The 18843-nt window shown below is 45.4% G+C and overlaps 2 protein-coding genes across 11 annotated transcripts in view; both read left to right on the top strand.

Annotated features, from left to right (window-relative positions):
• Positions 1–18843, top strand: part of LOC134550420 (endonuclease domain-containing 1 protein-like) — a 173169-nt gene that overhangs the window by 148237 nt on the left and 6089 nt on the right. Inside the window, exons 1-2 of one of the 10 annotated variants that reach the window (XM_063397112.1) lie at positions 6814–6854; positions 11537–11585. The exons of 5 other annotated variants lie outside the window; for them this stretch is intronic. The gene's annotated coding sequence lies outside the window, so the exon portion shown is untranslated. Of the gene's footprint in view, positions 1–6813; positions 6855–11532; positions 11586–15579; positions 15720–17600; positions 17675–18843 lie in introns of those variants that run through there. 4 more of the 10 variants (XM_063397115.1, XM_063397111.1, XM_063397109.1 and 1 more) reach the window with 4 other exon arrangements.
• On the top strand, positions 6730–18048 carry LOC134550421 (endonuclease domain-containing 1 protein-like). Its single transcript, XM_063397118.1, is given in 4 exon segments — positions 6730–6854; positions 15404–15719; positions 16478–16868; positions 16871–18048. Coding segments are annotated over 3 exon segments (828 nt in total). The 5' UTR covers positions 6730–6854; positions 15404–15437; the 3' UTR covers positions 17026–18048.

The following is an 18843-nucleotide window of genomic DNA, read 5'->3' as shown; positions in this document are numbered from 1 at the left end:
TTTCCTTTCCTTTCCTTTCCTTTCCTTTCCTTTCCTTTCCTTTCCTTTCCTTTCCTTTCCTTTCCTTTCCTTTCCTTTCCTTTCCTTTCCTTTCCTTTCCTTTCCTAACCTTCCCAAACCTTCCCAAACCTTCCCTTTTTTTCTTTTCTTCAGATTTGCTGTTTGGGAATGACCTTATTGAAAACTGTTTCTGTGGCTCCCTGTGAGCTGACAAACTCCTGGACAGATGGGCTCATGGCAAGGGCTGCTTCAGCCTGGTTAAGAGGCCCCAGTCACCAGCCAAACCAAACACTTGAAGTCTAAATCAAGGCTTAGAAAGAGCAAATCAGTGCTTAAGGTTCCTACCAAATTTCAAAGTCCCACACAGTGGAAAACAATGCCATGGAATGCCATGGCTGTGGATACTTCCAGCACCACTGATGGCTTTGTGTTCCCCTGTAGCTGGAGCTCTCAGTAAGGGTTAAATCAACCTGTAATTTGCCCTAAAAACCAGAGAGACCAGTTTGTACACTGGCTGTGTCACTGGGCACCTGTTCCTTCCAAGGCTGTGGACCGTGGGGCAGGCCAGCAGAATTGGTAGGGACAACTTTTCCATCAGGTTGAGTTCAGCCAAAGGACAGAGCTCAGCATTTGGGTGATAACACATCCTCTGCACTCACAAGCTGTACCCTGGGACGTTTTCTCCATTTTTATACTGCCTTTGGAGCTGGTGCTTTATGACATTACCCAGGTATGAAACCATTCTGTGAGCTTAAAGGGCACAGGTTCACTTCTGACATCAACTCCTTGGGTTTGCCACCTCGTCTGATGCAGTAACTTGTTTTGTTGGCTGTTTTCCTCTTTTTTTAACCAGGTTTTCTGGGCTGCCATTAACAGAAATAAGTATCTGCCTTCACATGTTCAGTTCCACTGTTTTGTTTCGTTGCTGGGACCCCAACCTGCAGCAACAGCTCTGAATTGAAGAGAACACAATTTAATTCCAGCAGTCAAATATAAATGGTATCAGTTTCATAGGCAGCTGTAAGAGCTGGATTCAGGAATGTTTGGGGGGTTTTTTATCCTCTGCTCTTTGTCAGGACATCCGGGTTCTCCTCCTATCCTTGTCTATTGTTACCCAGAGTAGATCAGAAGGACCTTGCAAGAGTAAGATGTCACCAATGCATAAAAATATAAAGGTGGGTGTCAAGGGGATGGTGCCAGACTCTTCTCAGTGGTGCCCAGTGACAGGACAAGGAGCAATGGCCATAAACTGAACAAGAAGTTCCACCTCAACATGAGGAAGAACTTCTTTACAGTGAGGGTGTCATTGAAAAAGGCTGCCCAGGGAGAGTGTGGTGTCTCCCTCTCCAGAGACATTCCAATCCCACCTGGATGTGCTTCTGTGCAACCTGCTCTAGGCAGGCTGGGGGATCTCAAGACCTCCCTTCCATCATTAAAAATTCCGTGCTTCTGTAAGAAAATGTGAAAATTCAGCCAGAACTGTGCTGATGGACGTAGTGCAAGGTAGCTCCACTGGGACAGCAATTCTGCACCAACATCATTTTCACATGGGGGAAAGATCAAGGAAAATTAGTCCAATGGGTCATTTTCCAGGTGAAGAGCTGCAGTTGATGCTCCTCCATGCACAAGTGTTGGTTTGGTAGCTGCAGTTACTGTCCTTGGGATTCAAACACTCCCTGTGCCACCAGATAAAAACCCTACAGACTCAGGATATAGACATGGATGATCATGGACAACCAGCCCCAGATCGTGCCCTGGCCCCAGGACCCCCAGTCATCCCCTGGTACCTCCAGACACCACTGTGGGGTCCAGAGGGTGCAGTGCTGAGCACACTGGGGCAAAACTCGAGGGCAGGCATCCAGCCAGCCCTTCTTCTCTGCCAGGTCTCATGAAAGGAAGCTAATTTCTGTCCAGAGAGCTGTTTGGAGGCAAGATGTCTCTTTGGAGCTGGCCACTGGGCCCAGCTGGGGAGATGTTGTAGGTGTTGCATGGATTTGCCCATCACTGGCACTGCTGCAGGAGAAACCTGACAGCAGAGAATGATGGAAAACAACACTCGGCATGCCAAGGGGCTGCAGGGCTGATGCTTGCCTGCCAGTTCATCTCCCACCTCCAGGAATTACGGCTTTTTATCTGATCCCACAGGGCTTTATCCACCCCACAGTGCCCACGTAAAATAGCTGCTTTCTCCATTTAGTGGCATCCCCTCAAAGGGACAGGGTCACACTGAGATTGCTCTCAGGAGGGATTAGGGATTTGGAGCAGCCTGGCAAAGCTCCCTTCTGACCGCACCCCACACCAAGCAGAGCTCTGCCTTGTAGGAAGTAACTGAGAATAATGCCCAGAGAGCTGCTGGAGAACACTTGGCTGAGGCACCATCCTGCTCCTGGCCCCTGGCTGCACCCAGGCATCTTTTTAAGAGGAAAAATTTCTGTTCTTTTGAACTCAAGTATAAGAAATGTGACCTTCTCAACTTCTGCTTTTCTCTTTCGCCTGGTAAGCATCCATGCTGGTGACCCCACATGCTCCCAGTCACCAAGTTTCCCTTTCACTACCAAAGCTCCTTGCATCACAGAAAACACAGGAAAGAAAACTTTCTTCACTTCCCATCCTTGGCCAGTATTTGCTCTGGAGAGTTGAGTTACCATTGATCATCAACAGGAGTTGAGGTTTCAGAGTCAGAACCCTCCTGAGGCGAGGCAGCAGGGACAGTGTGTTTGATAAATATTGTCAAAGCCCCCCTCTGTCCCCATGCACAAGTTGGAACACATCCTGCCAGCTGGTCAGAGGCTCATCTCTGTCATGCTGCTGTAATACCTGGAGGGACGTGGCTGTGTGGCCTGCTTTGGGAATCAGTGGGGTGTGAGAAACTTAGGGGATTGAATTGCCAACTCCTTCTCCTCCTCGTCCTTGTTTGTGAGTGCTCCCACTGTGAAATGGCACTTGGTGCTGCTGGTGGTGCTTTGAGGACAATTTCTAGGAGTGCCTGAAGAAAATGGAGGGCTGTGATGCTGTTATCATCAGCAGCAGCATCATCATCATCCTTCTCCTCCTCCTCCCTGGGCAACAAGGGGAGAGGAGCTCTTTACAAGAGCAAGGAGTGACAGGACAAGGGGGAAAATGAAGAGGACAGGGTTAGATCAGGTATTGTGAAAAAGTTCTTTACTGTGAAGGTAGTGAGGCACAGGTTGCCCAGAGAAGCTGTGCCTGTCCCATCCCTGAAAATGTTCAAGGACAGGTTGGACAGGGCTTGAAACAACCTGGGATAGTGGGAGGTGTCCCTACCAGTGACAGAGGAATTGTAACCAGGGGTTCTTTACGGTTCTTCCAACCCAAACCATGTGATTCTATGATTCCTCAAAAACAATCATATCCTGGTGCATTGTGTCCTGTGCCATGGTGGACTGCAGGGTTCAGCACTGTCACATCACCACCAGACACCCACAGCTTCAGGCACTGTAACTTTCAGATTAGTTCTGATATCTCCAATACTGGTCTTGCTCTGCCCTCCAGTGTGTGCCCAGGCTGGTCTGACCCCACGGTACCTCTGTCCCAATCCATTCCATTCCATTCCATTCCATGTCTCAGATCTTTGTTAATTCTCATGGTGGAAGTGGAGTGGGGATGAAGTGGAATAATTATATCTTGACAAATCTCCTACCATGGTTATGAATTTCAAGGTGGTATTTTTCCACCTAGAATACCTCTCTAACTTGTTTTGATCCTGTTAAATATTAATCCTGCTCCCCTATGTCCTTCAACTCCTTTCCTGCTTGGAAGAGAATGTGAATTTAACAAGGATATGGCCTCCATCAGCTGAGCTACCAGGGAAGGCACTGAACTGGACCTTGGGAGGCTGTGTGGAAACCCAAGTCCTTCCACTCTGGTGTGGACCATTAAAGGCAGTTCTCTGGGAGCACTTCCCATCATTCCCCACAGGTATCCCAGTGCATTGTGCCAGCCTGTGGTCTCTCAAACACTGCCACGGGGAACATGATCCAAAGTCTTTGTAAAAAGAAGCAATATGAAATCATCTGTGTCTCCTGTAGGAGATATGCTGATGAAGGATGTTTGGGACAACAGGCAACTCTCAAAATGCTGTTTATGGCATAGATGAGGTTACAGCATTTGTGGGTAACAGAGCCAGCCTAAAGCTGCCAGCTCCAGCTGATAGACAAACCTGAAGCCACTTTGGTTCTGGTTACAATGCATTATACAGTTTTCTTTACTGAGCATCTTAATAGATAATAACCAATCAGCATCACAGGTACACAATACCTTTACATTTACCTGTAGCTTATCATAACTATTATCATTACCATATTATGTTACAGTTTCAGCTTAAGGTTGGTTTTTTTTTTGTTTTCTTGCAGTGGAAAATTCTTAGACTGTGTTTCTACTTCGTAAAAACATGCTTTTTGTTTGCCTATGGTATCTTTTGCTTTTCTAAGACCTATTTCTGCTTGGTAAAAACATCTTCTTTGTGGTCAACTTATCTTTTGCTCTAGCCATAAAACTTCTTTCCAACTCAACTTAATCTTTGCCTTCTTAATTGTCCAGTAACAACTGGCTCAGCAATTCTAACTTTAGACATCCTTTATTCTTCAATATCAAAACTTGTTTTCATTTCTATTCCACTTTCAGGTTCCACATTCGGAGAGCCTTCTGCTAAACTTACATATTTGTAAAACTTCCTCATCAAACTTTCATCTTTCCCAACACTCTCCCTTATCCACAAGTTCTGCTACCAGCTCACAAGAGGAAATCAAACTGGTCTGGGAAAATTTGGTCTTTACAAACCCTCTCTCTCATGCTGCTTTCAGGTGCTTGCAGGAAGGTGGCCTCAGCAGTTGTTCTGGAATTAAATGAAGCTCATCCTCCCAGGTTCATAAGTTCCAGGGTCCATCTTTTCCTTCTAACTCCTTATTTCTAAAGATAAGCATGACTTCCCCTCTTTCTTCATATGAAAACATTTTCTTACCCTGCTCAAGTTCCTCAAGTCAGTTTTTAGCAGCTGTTTTTAAGTATTGCAGAGGAGTCCCTTAGGCAAGGTGAAGGCATTGCCTGCTCCTGGGTACTCTCTGCTTTGTAGATGTCCCCATCAGCAACCACCCCGTGCACTGAGCAGCACATTCAGACATCCTCCTGGTCATATGATGATGGTCAGAGCACCTAAAAAGGGATTTTCCATTGCCCCAGATCAGGTGTGAGCTGTGTTTGGCCTTTCTCATTTAGATCCCGTAAGCTCAACGTAAGGAGGCTCATCTCTTTGAAGCTGACCTGGATTCTACTTTATGCCCCCTCCTGAAGCTGAGGTCAGTGAAAAGTTCGAGATTTATCTGACCTGTAGTGATGCTTCTTTCCTTCACTTTAGAGAACTTTGACCTTGACATCTTAGCATTTATTTTATGTTAGGAATGAGTCAGGAGGGCAGGGACGTGTGTGTTCAGCTATAAGCATTTGCAAATCTGCATTTCAAAACTCTTCCAAAACACCTTTAAAGAACAAAAATGATGGTTAGTCATAGAATTATTGACTAAGGGAAAGAGCAGATTTTAGGACCTCAAATAAAGGGTGAATTTGTGGGTTATTTCCCCTTTGGCCTGACTCATGTAAAAAAATCTTTTCAATTATTGAAAGCTCTCCTGAATCACCAGTTGTAGTACAGGAAATTGCTTCAAATTGTGCCTGGGGAGGTTTAGATTGGATATTAGCAAAAATTTATTCACTGAAAGGATTGTCAAGTCTTGGAACGGGCTGTCCAGGTGGAGTCATCATCCCTGGAAGGATTTAAAAGATGTATAAATGTGGCATTTGGGAATGTGGTTTAGTGGTGGCCTTGGCACTGCTAGGTTAGCATTTGGGCTTGGTATTCTTAGAAGGCTTTTCCAACCTAAATAATTCTATAATAATGCTCACCTCCTCCTCCTTGATGTGCAGATGGACAGAATGTTAGATCAACCTTTCAGCAATGTCAGTAACAAAAACATTTGTGATTTACAATAGGAATAAAGTAATAATCCAGCAGAAAGGGCAGCCAATGCAGTTAGGTAATGCAGGTAAGGATGTGCTGCCCAGGCATGTGGTGGAGTCTACAATAAATAATTTTTTGGGAGTAGAAGGGACGGGCAGCTGCCAGGATTGGTGTATTCTGGATTGAACCTTTCTGGAGGTTGGTGGTGGACTAAATGCCCTTTCCAAGATAATCTGATGTGCCATTTGGGACACTCACAAACTCCAAAGTGTTTCATGTTGGTCATATCGAGGTAGGGAGGCCGAGGCAGAGGATTTAGGAGTTTGCAATGGTCCTTTGGCAAGTACCTGTGAAAGCTGAGATCAGAGCTCAGGAAACCCTGGCTCCCATCCTGCAGCTGGTGGGGTGTTGTTCATAACAGCACAGATGAGCCAAAGGAAGACCAAGCCTGACTTTTCCCATAAAGAATTTTGCCTGTGTTCACAAGTCGAGCACACCATTGTGCTTTGCCAGCGAAACTCTTGCTGGCTGGAGTGGCTCACAACAAAGATAAAGAGCTTTTCTGCGTCAAGGGGAGGATCCTATACAGCTGCCTCGTGGGGCTCATGTCAATCCCCAACCAAAACCACAGCGCTGCAGTTTCGGCAGCCGGGGAAGAGTTGCGCCACTTCCTGCGCACAATCGCCGAGCACCATCTAGTACAGGCAACCTCCTTCCTGTGCCAGGGCTGTTGACACTGGGCTGCTTCTTTAAAAAAAAAATGGCCAAAAAGCATCCCTGGCTCCAGGAAAGCCTCTTTCCCAGCCTCTTCCCCATCTCAGCGAGGTGCAAAACATGATGTGGCGGCCTGGCTCTGTGCAGCGTCTCGGCAGTGCTCTGGGTAGGATGGAGTGAAATATATGTACTAAAAATAGCTGGGGTTTTTTGAAAGTAAAACTCTTCCTTGCCTTGTGCTTTATTGCTGGTGTAGGTTCCTGAGAGCCCGGCAGCTTTAGGGTTGGGAGGACAGGGCTTTCATGATGGGGTTTCTTCAAAGAACAGAGTCAGGTAACAAAAGGTCTGGAGTTTTTATATCTTGTGTGTTTTTCTCTTGAACATCACTGGGCAGATGGTAGACAAATTCTCCACACTGGCGTATTATTTTTTTCTCAAAGCTTATCAGTAAAATCATCTAACTATAATACAACTAATTGCAAAATTGAAATCGAAAAAATATTAATTAGTCAGTGTTTGTGATACACTGAAATTTTGTCTTCTACAGCAAAGTCAGTCTGTGGCAGACAAACCAATAAAAGCTGTGAGTTTTTACCCACCCTTAGTAAATATTATTTCCTTATCTTTGGGATGGTTTGTTTCTGCAGGTTAATTTGTTTGGATGACTGAGGATAAAAAAACACGCAGCTTTTTAAAGTTGAGCTGCCTGAATGCACGCTAAATGAAAGTAATTTGGAGAATGGAGTTGTTTGAGAGTAAATAATGCCTTCAAGTCTGTTCTTCTGTTTTCTGAACGTTTGAGTGATTTCCAAGAGTAAAAACCAAAGTTCAATACACAATGTAACACAGAGAAAGAATCTCAGATAAGCAGAAGACTTCATGGCAAAAGCATTGAGAGATAATGCCCAAATAGCTGCAGGGCACCTGTGATCTTTAGGAGAGAAGAGCTCTGTAATGGAATCACCTGGCTGAGCAGTTGCCCTAGGTTACAATAAAGAGGGGCGTTCCCTGTTTTAATCCTGCAGAAAAACAATGTTTTGAAAGGTTGATATTAAATAATTGCATGGATTTTAATGGTAAGCTTGTGCCACTAACCCAAATGTGCCTTCTAAAGAATGCATCCACAGGGAATGGATGGAGGGCTGGAACACCTGGAACACAGTCTGAGAGAGTTGGGAGTGCTCAGTCTGGAGGAGAGAAGGCTCCAGGAAGAACTTAAAGCTCCTTCCAGTGCCTAAAGGGGCTCCAAGAGAGCTGGAAAGGGACTTTAGACAAGAGCCTGGAGGGACAAGACAAGGAGGAATGGCTTCCTACTGGCAGAGGGCAGGTTTAGGTGGGATATTGGGAAGAAATTCCTCCCTGTGAGGGTGAGGAGGCCCTGGCACAGGGTGTCCAGAGAAGCTGTGTCTGCCCCTGGATCCCTGGAAGCGTCCAAGGCCAGGTTGGATGGGCCTTGGAGAAACCTCATATTGTCAAAGATGTCCCTGCCCATGGCAGGGAGTTGGAATGAGATGATCTTGAGGGTCCTTTCAATCCAACTCTTCTGTGATTCTATGATTATAATCCTCAGAAACAAGTGTGAGAGTGGTATGCAAAGAAAGGGTCACGTTCTCAGCGCTGTGTTTACTGTTGTACAGACTCCCAGGATAGCCTGTTGGGGCTGATGATAACAGCTCTGTATTTATAAGAAACAGTTGTTACCACCAAAAAACCATAAAAGTATCAAGCATTGCATTTTGTGCTGATTTCTGTTATTTTGGTCTGCAGCTGACTGAAAAACAAGAACCAGGACATAGAAACCCAGTGCTAAACCTGGTACTTTCAATATCTTCTTACTGCTCCAGCTTTGCCCACGTTGACCTGTATTTTGGTATTATTTTGAATAACTCTGCACATTTTTTTTCACAATGCCCATGGTTCCATAAAGATTTGCCTTTTGACATTTGAGGTTGGACTTGACTCACACCAGCTCCTTCTCCCCACCATTCTCAGAGGTGGAACCTCTGCACCAACCTGCACCTCTGTAACCAGAAAGGTAATTTTTAGGATCATAGAATCATTTAGGCTGGAAAAGACCTCTAGAATCATTGAGATCCTTGCAGCAGATCTATCGTCCATGCAGGATCAGACCGCTCAAGACTGGCTTCATCCTGAACTTCATGGTCTCTCCAAGGGTTCCCATGGAACAGCTGGATCAAATCCATCTCTTTGCATTCAGTACCTTCACTATGAGGTTGATGTGCTTCTGGTTTAGTGTTCCCCACTCCCAAATTATGATGGTGGCATTTGCTCTTGCACAACAGCCCGTAACAGAAACAGTGAACCTGACTTTTTCTACGAAGGCAGCCAAGAGCTCCAATGAGGGCAACCAGGTGTGGCCTAACCCCAGAAGTTAACCCAGAACAAACACCTCAAAAGCCCTCCAAAATGTCATTGTTATGGGATCTGCCTCTTATTAGCCAGTCTGGATTTCAAATTCATCTCCTGTAAACCAGTTTTGCTGGGCTGGTTGTCACTTGTGAAAGCAGACACTTTTGCTTTTGTTTCCCAAGAATGAAACAGCCTCTCCTTAGACCCATAGCTGGGCTGTGGGTACTGCTGCCCAACACTGCCCCAACCTCATCAGCTGCCTTCTCTGCCCCAGAAAATGTCCCTCACTGAGAGCTGGGTCCTGGCAGTTGGTTCCTGGGGGAAGATTGTGTTCTAGAGAACTGCCTTCATTGTCCACGAGTTGGCTGAGGTGAGGTCTGAGCTGGCTGTGTGAATGTTTCTGCTTTTCTCTGACGGGTTCCTGTCTGGTTTAGTTTGAGGAAAATCTTGGCTTATCACTTTTTGTCTATTCTATAGCATTTGCCTATGGCTGATTTTCTCATCCTATTCCAAGTTACCCCTGCAAAACCAATCCACCTTCCATGTTCCCATTCCTCTCTCAGCTACTTGGGAAATGAGATGCTGCCCATGTAAAATACTTTCAGAACCACATTGGTGCAGAAGCCCACAAAACAAAGGAAATGCTGAGTTTGCTCACCACATCTCATGACTCATCACATCTTGTTGACCTAGTGCTGGAAATACCCATCTAAAATTTCCACAGATGCTTGTTATGGACAGAGGTATATTTTTACCATAACCTTGTTCTCTGGATCTTTCTGAGTGGAAAGGAGCATCGAACTGGGCATCCATAGCATCCAGACTCAGGATTTTCTCACACATCCTATTGGCAATGCTCATGTCCCATGAAACGGTATCTGCAGCAGAAAACCAAGTCACAAAGGAAGCATCACAGGTTCCCTCTGAGGTCACCTGTTTGAGATGGAAAAGGAGTGTTGCAGACTAAAGCTGGATCACAAGGGGAGCTCAGAGAAGGCCTAAGGTGGCTTTTGACTTGCTTCATTGCATCCATGAGCTGGCTCTTGGTCCAGCAGGAGGTCTGACTCAGAGCAAGCACATGCACAAAAACCTTTTGACTTCACTTCTCAAGAACACAAATTTGTATCTAGTCTATGGGCAGTTTAACATGAGCTCATCTTCAAACCAGGTGATCTTGTATCAGCTCTTATGGGCTTGAGTAAGACCTAAAACACACAGCCAACCCTGCCAGGAAGTAAGAAAAATTATCTCTGTTCCTTACCCTCTGTTGTGTTCCACAATCACATCATGGTCTGAGAACATTCAGACTGAATTCCATGAAGTGAATCTTCCCCTCCTGTTCCTTGCTATGCTGATTATTTGTTTGTTGTGCTCTCAAGAAAACATCCTTCCACTCAGGTTACAAAACTCCCCTGGAATTCCTCCTGGATTGACACATCAAGCCCATAAAATTAATGAGGAGAGGGTATTTGCTTTAAAGGTCTGTCCAGAAGGAAAGGGCTTTGGAAATGGATGGCTTTTGTATTTTTCTGTTATGCTTTGGCTAAGTAATGTGATATAGACATCATGGATTTAGAGATGGCAACATAAACTGGGGCTCAGCTCAGGTAATGTTGGAGGTGTAAGTCAGAGCCTGTCCCTCTGTGAATCCTCATGGTCATGAGAGAGGAAGAAATACTTGCACAGTGTCATTCCCTTCATCTTCCAAATGTGACCTGTGCTCTGGAAATGTGGATATTCCTCTTGTATTGACACTACAGGGAGTGCTGAGAGCCAGCCCTTAAACAGGGCAAATCCTGCTTAGCCAAAACCAGAGCTCCTGGTTCAGAGCACAGGTCATTTAGATGGGCTGAGCCAGGAGCAAGTTCCTACAGCTGTTTGTGTTAGTCTGTCTTCCAGGGCCAGTTTCTTGTGAACTCATTGTTATGAGGACATGTCCTGGCCTACTTAATTAGGCCAGGATTTGTTTCTGCCACCTCCTACAACACAGCATGATCACATCTTTTCTGGCTGGAGGCAGTGAACTCTGAGTGACACCTTCAGAGGTGAGGGGAAGATCAGCATTGCCCATTGCACACAGCTGGCCCTCCCTTCTGTGCCACATCCACGGGCTCCAGGGGATGCCAAGCCCAGCAGAGATGACCAAAGGCTCATCCCCTGAGCACAAGGGCTGCTCTTCCTCATGAGCAACACGGCTCTTCCTTTGAAGCCTGGTCTGACATATTTCCTCTTGCAATCATCAGCCTCGTTTCCACATGGAGTCAGCCAGCAGTCAAACTGGAAATCATGTTGACGTAACTGCTAATTACCCTTGGCATAACTAATGTGCAGTAGCAAAGCTTGCATTTATTAAAGTGTGAGGATGGCTAGCAGAGGAACCAAATTGATCCAGATACTGTTGAAAAAGATCCGTCTCTCCTTAGAGAAAGAGATGAGTGGCTGGGGTCTCATCTAGTTGCTGTCTTTTTCCCGAGGGAGTCTGAACCAGGATTCTGGAAGTGTGTCGTCCTCCTCCTGGCCCTCTGAGGTATGTGGTGTGTTTTCTATGACTGGGCTATAAAAAGGGCTTAAAAGTACATCTCTCAGGACTAGAGGATTTGGCTATTTACTGTGCTGACATAATTTTCGAGGCAGTATCTGAGTGTGGCAGGCCAGGGTGGGGTGAGATGGGGAGAAGTTGGGAGATGTATCTACCATAGGATCAAAGAAATGCTGTTTGACATCAGCTTCAGGACTCTAATTCAGCTGTGTTTTCATCCAGATAAGCCTTGAGTCACCTCTGCAATTCATCATTTGTCATTTCCCAACAACCTGTCCCAGTGCTGTAGTACCTGCCTAGAGGCAATTTTTATCCTGCTGTGCAACCTGTGCCTCCCAAGCCAGTCTGTGAGTGCTGCCCTTTGTTACAGTGCCTGGCCCTGCCACAAAGAGCTCAAAATTGTTGTTCTTGGCATTTTGAGTAGCTTAAGGCAGTTGTTGGGCTACCCTTCAGCCTCCTTTTGCCCAGACTCAAAAGTCTGAATCCCTGTTTTCCAAAGGTATGTGCTCCACACCTTGGTAGCATATCTGAGAGCAACTTCAAAGCAGCCAAATCTCAACAGCATTTGAGGGTCCACATCCATAGTGAAATCCTGGCCCTAGTATACAAACATATTCCAGGTAGAAAAATCAAAGGAGGCCTAATAAGCACATTATTAATATTAGTATTAATAAGTAAAATTATTTCATCCTTTTAAAAATGTATCTATATGAAACCACAGCATGGATTAATTTCTATACAGGCTAAAATGTTGATGAAATTGAAGTGCAGTTATCAGTGTTGCTATAGCTTATGAGGAAATGTGTGGTTATCACTGTATGGTGATAACAATATCAGAATTGTTTTACTATTCTGAATTCAGGCTCCAGAGTTGCTTTAATATGCTGGGACTTCCATTTTACCTGAGGAAAAACTGCAGAATGTGAGAGACTAGAAGGGAAGGGTAACCCAGGTTCTTGTTATTGGATCCTTTGGGGTGGATTAGAATGAAATAACACTGAATGACCAATGTTTTAAAGAATATATATGTATATGAGTTTATTTGAGAACAATTTGGTTGCAATGGAAAGGAGGTATGTAGTAATTTTGGTTAGTATTATTTTTATTAATATCCATGTTATATACCCATATAGTATATATATCCATATATATCTCTCCATATTTATATATATATATATCCATTAAAATATCACTTAAGAAAATGCATACAAGAAAAAAAAAGAAAGAGAAAGAAAGGATAAAAGTAGAAAGACCTCACCACCTGTGGATCCAGGGACAAGATTTTATTGTTGATATTTTTATGTCTGTTGGTTGAAGTGATGGTCACAGTCTTGATCCCTCAGGTGTGGGGGGGAAAGCCCCCAAGCAAAAAGTCCAATGAGTTAAAATATGCTCAGGCTGGGTGGGAATACCCAGGTACCTCACCTGGAGGGGACTGACCTTCCCCAGGGGCGAGTGTGGGAGTTCTACAGCTGAGCCAGTTGAGTAAGAGAGGAAAATTGCCGTGATAAAATCACTATCCTGCCTCCACAGGATCTGTTTCTTATCACCCTTCTCCCTTATTTGGCTCAAAACGTGGCTTGCAGCCCCCAGTGATGGTTGCTCACTCCATCTGTCTTACGCAGTTCAGAGGTTTTGCCACGTGAAGATGAGAAAGTGAAAATAGTGCACTGAATTCTGGTCTCCAAAGCTGAAAGAAACTGAAAGAGTGAGAGTAACCACAGGGAACCTGACAGCTCTTAGCTGTGGGTGTTTGTAACAGGGTGGTGCTTCATTGGTGACCCCTCTGTCACCTCAGTGTTACCTGCTCTGCATGCACAGGGACCGTGGTACCTGGTCTGGTGGAGTCAATATAACCAAAAATATCCAAATTCCACACCAACATTTTCAGCTGAACTGTATGATATTAAAAAAGCTGTTGATCTTTCTGAGGAAAGAATGGATTGAATACAATTTATCTCCAAAATTCAAGGATTGCCATGAGCCAGCATTTCGAGTGTTGCATAGAAAGACTTGAGGAAAATTGTTTAAAATAGATAATGTATATCTGCTGTCCTTGGGGTGATTTGGTAACATAGTTAATCTTTTATATCCTTATCTTTTCCTTGCACTTTTCTCCATAAAATTGATACCTTTCATATGGCTCAGAATAAGGGTTCTATTTTTCACACAGAAAATGTTCCTTGAGGGAGAGCTGCACAGCAGAGGTGCTTTAGGATCACTTCTGGGACACAGGGGAAGAACAAAAGAAGCAGCTGTTGCCTTTTCTGTGAACCTGTAATCTTTGGTCTGACTGGGTCAGTGTTTTACCCATCCCTTGAAGCTCACTCTCATTTGTACCCCTGGCAAAGGTGAACATGTGGATGCCCCATCCCTTGAAGTGTTCAAGGCCAGGTTGGATTGGACTTTGAGCAACCTGGGCTAGTGGAAGGTGCCACTGCTTGGTGTCATAAGAGGGGGCTTGGAAATGGATGGGCCCTAAGGTCTCATCCAGTCCAAATCATTCCATGATTCTTTCTGTGATTCTATGAACATCCTTGGCATGTGAGACCTGCATGTGTCACCATCCTGGCTGATGTAAAGAGTGTGCTGGCCTTGAGGTGTCTACCCTCCCTCTCTGTCCTCACTCACAGATCCTGCCTGTGGGATCTTTGCTGCCCTTGAAGGAGAACAGTCCAGAAGAGCACAAATCTCTTTAAGCCACCTGTCCAAGCAACATTTCTCTTCCTTGCATTTGTTTTCTCATGTGGATTTGTCTTCTGCTGCTGTGATTTATTTTGCTCTGAAGACTTGCAGCCCTCCATCTACTTAGCATCTCTTCGGCTGTTCAATTCCTTTTTCCACAGGGACTGAAAACTCAGGAGAAGGCTTTGATGACACCCAATTTTTTTTTCAGCAATGACAGCATCATTTAGGTTGGAAAAGATGTCCCAGATCATCAAGTCACAACTTTGATCAATCACCACCTTGTCAACCAGACCATGGCAATGAGTGCCACGTCCAGTCATTAAAGTAGAAACAGTACTTCCCTCTGGGTCAAAATCCCCCTTTTCCACTACTGAGTCTTAAGAGCTGTTTCCATTTCCCTGAATTTTCTCCACTACTTCACAGCTTGCCCTGCTTTGAGCATGAGTTTGGACTGCTGCCTTTAGCATCTGATAGAAAGAAAACTGAGGGAGAAATCAGGAGAACATTCCCTCGGAGAAGCCAGATCTGGACTTCAAAACAATTTCTCTAAAAATGTGCTGCAAATCCTGAGTTTTTTCTACCATGATATGGAAAACTTACCAAAAGTACTTTCTGTAGGAATCTCTGTTCTCCCAACTTTAAGACTGGAAGATCCAACAGGATTTTTTACATGTTGAAGAAATGGAGGCATTTCTTACAGAAAAGATGACAGGGGAGTTGGATCACTAGGCAGCAGAACTCACTGAACATCTCTCATCCAGAAAGTACACAGCTCAGGGCAACGTGTAGGAAGTGCTTCCACTAACTTGAAAGGCAAAGAAGATCCAGTAAACAGGCATTGGAACACAATTTTTTATTAAAAAAGTGTGAAATGCAAAACCATGAGCTCGTAGACCTTAGGAGTTGCTTGAGAGGTTCATTACTTCTTATGTTGTATCTGTTTGTACCAACCAACACATTGTTCCAGTATGCCTGGGCTTTTGGGAGTGGAGGAAAACGAGTCCAGTTTAGTTGAATGAGCAGTGGGAATTGACTGGTCCTCTGCCAGCTGTGTCCCACCTGCATGGGCCATGACCAGCTGTCTCCAAGCTGAGTGTCCCTCTGCATTTGCCTTCCAGGGGAGCAAGAGCCCTTCACTGAAATCCTCCCACAATGCTGAGGCTGCTGCTGCTGCAGGTGTTGGCCAGCTGCCTCTGGCTGGGACACAGCGAGGTGGTGACATCCTTTGCAAGCTGTCCCCAGTTTTTCTATGGGAATACTACCCCAGGTAATGCTCTGGAGCCACAGAACCAAGCCTGGATCTGCCAGCGCTACAAGAACCAATATCACTTTGCCACCCTGTATGACAGGAAGATGCGTATTCCAGTGTACTCTGCTTACATCTACAGTCCTGGACCTGGCAACAGATGTACGTCATGGTTTGTTGAGCCCCAGGTGAGTGTCTCTCTCACAGCACATCCCCCTCCAATCATAAGAAGATAAATGCAGCATTTAACCCAACTTTTCTATTTCTTACAACCTCACTACACACACACTCATAAACGGACACACTGGATGGGAATTTTCTCATTCAACTTCTAACACCTGCACCACATGATCAGATGGTTCCTTTAATGCATCTGAGATGTCAGCAGAATTATATCTCAAAGGTGCCCAGTTTCCTGCCTTGACCTGACAGGAACAGCAAGTCAGATCTCTTTGCATCACATGACAAAGTCAAATGATTCCTCTCCCTGTGCCTGCTGTGGTGGGAGACCAAGTGATGGGGAAAAGGCATCCAAGAGAGGCTACACTTGAGGGACCAACAGTGCTGCTGGATCTGATCCCCACTTTGCCCTGAGCTGTTTTGTCTTCCCTGACAGAGCTTATCTGCTCCCAGTGAAGAGTCAAACAGGCTCTGTGAGTGGTGTGAGACAAGTGATGAGAAACTCAGAAGGGGGTGAGATGGCCCAAAGCCTTGGGGGAAAAGGCCTCCCAGCACAGGCTGCAGTCAGATTCTGAGCTGCTTTCTCTTTCTCTTCTCATTCATGCGGGAGGGGCATGCATATAATTTCTCTCAGATTCATACATTTTCATACATTGAGATTACAAAAAATGGAATTTTCACCATCAGAGCCATCTGGTCCAGGGTAATCTGTTTCATTACATGCATCCTCAGTACTGACACCTTTTCCTCTTCTTACCCTGTCAAGCTGATCAACGCAACTCTTCCCAAAGATATGGATACAGAGAGGTCCATCGAAAAGCAATCTCGATACAACATTACTCGACAGCAAATTGCCCAGAGTCAGGCTATCGACCAAGACTACAAGAAACTCCAGGGTTTAGACCGTGGTCACTTGAGCCCCAGTAGCCACCGAAGTGGTAACAACAGCAAGTGGGCTACCTTCACCCTCACCAACATAGTGCCCCAGAACAGCACGCTCAACAAGGGTGCCTGGAAAGACTACGAGAACCAAACGATGGCCCAGCTAACCCAGGGCTGTACAACCACCTATGTCATTGTGGGTGCTGTGCCTGGGAACAAGTACATCTCCAATAAGAGGGTTAATGTACCCAGCCACCTCTGGTCAGCTGCCTGCTGCCAGACCAACACCATCAGGAAGACTTGGGCCGAAGACTTGCTGAAAACAACAAGAATCAGGTCCAGAACCTCACCCTGGCACAGCTGGAGGCCAGGTTGACCACCCTCTATAGGAAGGGAAAGGTCTCTCTGTTCCACAGTGATTGTCCCCGCTAACAAACCTCATATCCTGGGTGGAAAAGGCTTGAGAGCTTTTCCCTCATGTCATAGAATCCCAGAATCCCAGAATCCCAGAATCCCAGAATCACAGAATGGGTTGTGTTTTATGGGACTTTAAAGATCATCTTGTTCCATCCCCTTCCCTGTGCAGTGACAACTTTCACTACACCTGGTTGCTCCAAGCCCCATCCAACCTGGTCTTGAACACTTCCAGACATGGAACAGTCACAGCTTCTCTGCTCACTCCATGACATTGCCTCACCACCCCCTCTGTATAGAATTTCTCCCTAACATCTCATCTAACCCTGCCCTTTGTCAGTGTGAAAACATTCCCTCTTGTCCTGTCACTCCATGCCCTTGTCCAAAGTCCCTCTCCAGATCTCTTGGTGAACTTCTAGCTAGTGGAAGGGGATCCAACTTCTCCCCACAGCCTTTTCTTGTCAAGGTTGAACACCCTCAGCTGGCTCAGCCTGTCTCCAGAGCAGACGTGTTCCACACCTTGGAACACCCTCATGGCCTCCACTGGACTCCACTCCAATATAATTTTGTCCTTCTCATGTTGTGGGCCCCAGAGCTGGATGCAGCACTCCAGGTGCAAGGACAAGATTCTGGACAACCAGCTCTAGATGACCCTCCTTGACCAAGGGTATGGACGAGAAGATTTTGAGTGATCCCTCCTACACTCAACAATTCAGTGATTATGTGATTCAGCGATGCTTTTGTTTGCTTGCTTTTGAAATTGCACCTTGGGAGCAGCACCTGTATATCAACAGGCAGGATGAGGCACTGGATAGAAAGGGAGTTTTGAGCAGCCAAAGATAAATTTCTGTGATGCACTGCTTGAATACCTTAATTCTCCACCCTGCTTCTGAAGCTTTTCTTTAAAATTACAGGGAACTGATTTGGGGAAATGTGTTTAGTATATTCACTATATTCAATGTATTCAATGTCATAATCAAAAGATCAGCATAGGACAGATCATTTAGTTCCAGACTAGTTCACAATAAAAATTATTTGCTGCAGTGCTGGTTTGCAGGGTCACTTCATGTATAAACCACACGTTGCCTCTTGCTGAAATTTCTACTACTAAAAACGCCACAGTTCCCAGAACATCAGTGCTATTTTGGGCTGAGGATCCTCTGCAGACACCTCTGCTGTACCTCAAGGGGCTCCCTCTGATTTGCTCACCCACCTCTTCACACCTGCTGGGGCTTGAGACCACACTCATCCTCACCCCTGCTCATCTCATGCCCCACTGCCCCTGCTTTCCAGGGAAACTATGGAACTATGGGTGATTGACCAACCCCACGAATCCCACCTCCATCAGCTCCTTGGGCTGTTATGGGGACCTTTACCCCTGACAGTACCCAGAAATGCCCTGCCCTCCACAGCAAACTTGTGAAATACTTGGGAAGCCAAAAAGAGAAAGGAATCAGTTCCATAGAATCACTGAATGACAGAATCCAAGGTTGGAATAGACCTCCAAGGTCATCCTGTCACACCACCCTCCCAGCACTACCACTGTAAACCTTAAACCACTAATCCCTATCACCCAGTGCCAAATCCAGTTGCCTCTGAAACACCTCAAGGGATGGTGACTCCAGCACCTCTCTGGGAAACCTTTTCCATTGCCTGACCATGTGGCAGTTGAAAGAGCTTTTTCTAATATCTAATCTGAATTTCCCCTGTTCATTTTAAATCCTTTTTCTCTACTCCTCTCACTACTAACATGGTAGAAGAGACCAACTTCAGCCGCATTACAACCTCCTTTCAGGTAACTGCAGAGTGCCCTGAGCCTGCTCTTCTCGAGACTAA

The sequence above is a fragment of the Prinia subflava genome, chromosome 4 (genome assembly GCF_021018805.1).
Source record: "Prinia subflava isolate CZ2003 ecotype Zambia chromosome 4, Cam_Psub_1.2, whole genome shotgun sequence".
NCBI classification, from domain to species: Eukaryota; Metazoa; Chordata; class Aves; order Passeriformes; family Cisticolidae; genus Prinia; species Prinia subflava.
Note: the sequence above shows the minus strand (reverse complement) of the source record. Positions and strands in the feature narration are given on the sequence as shown.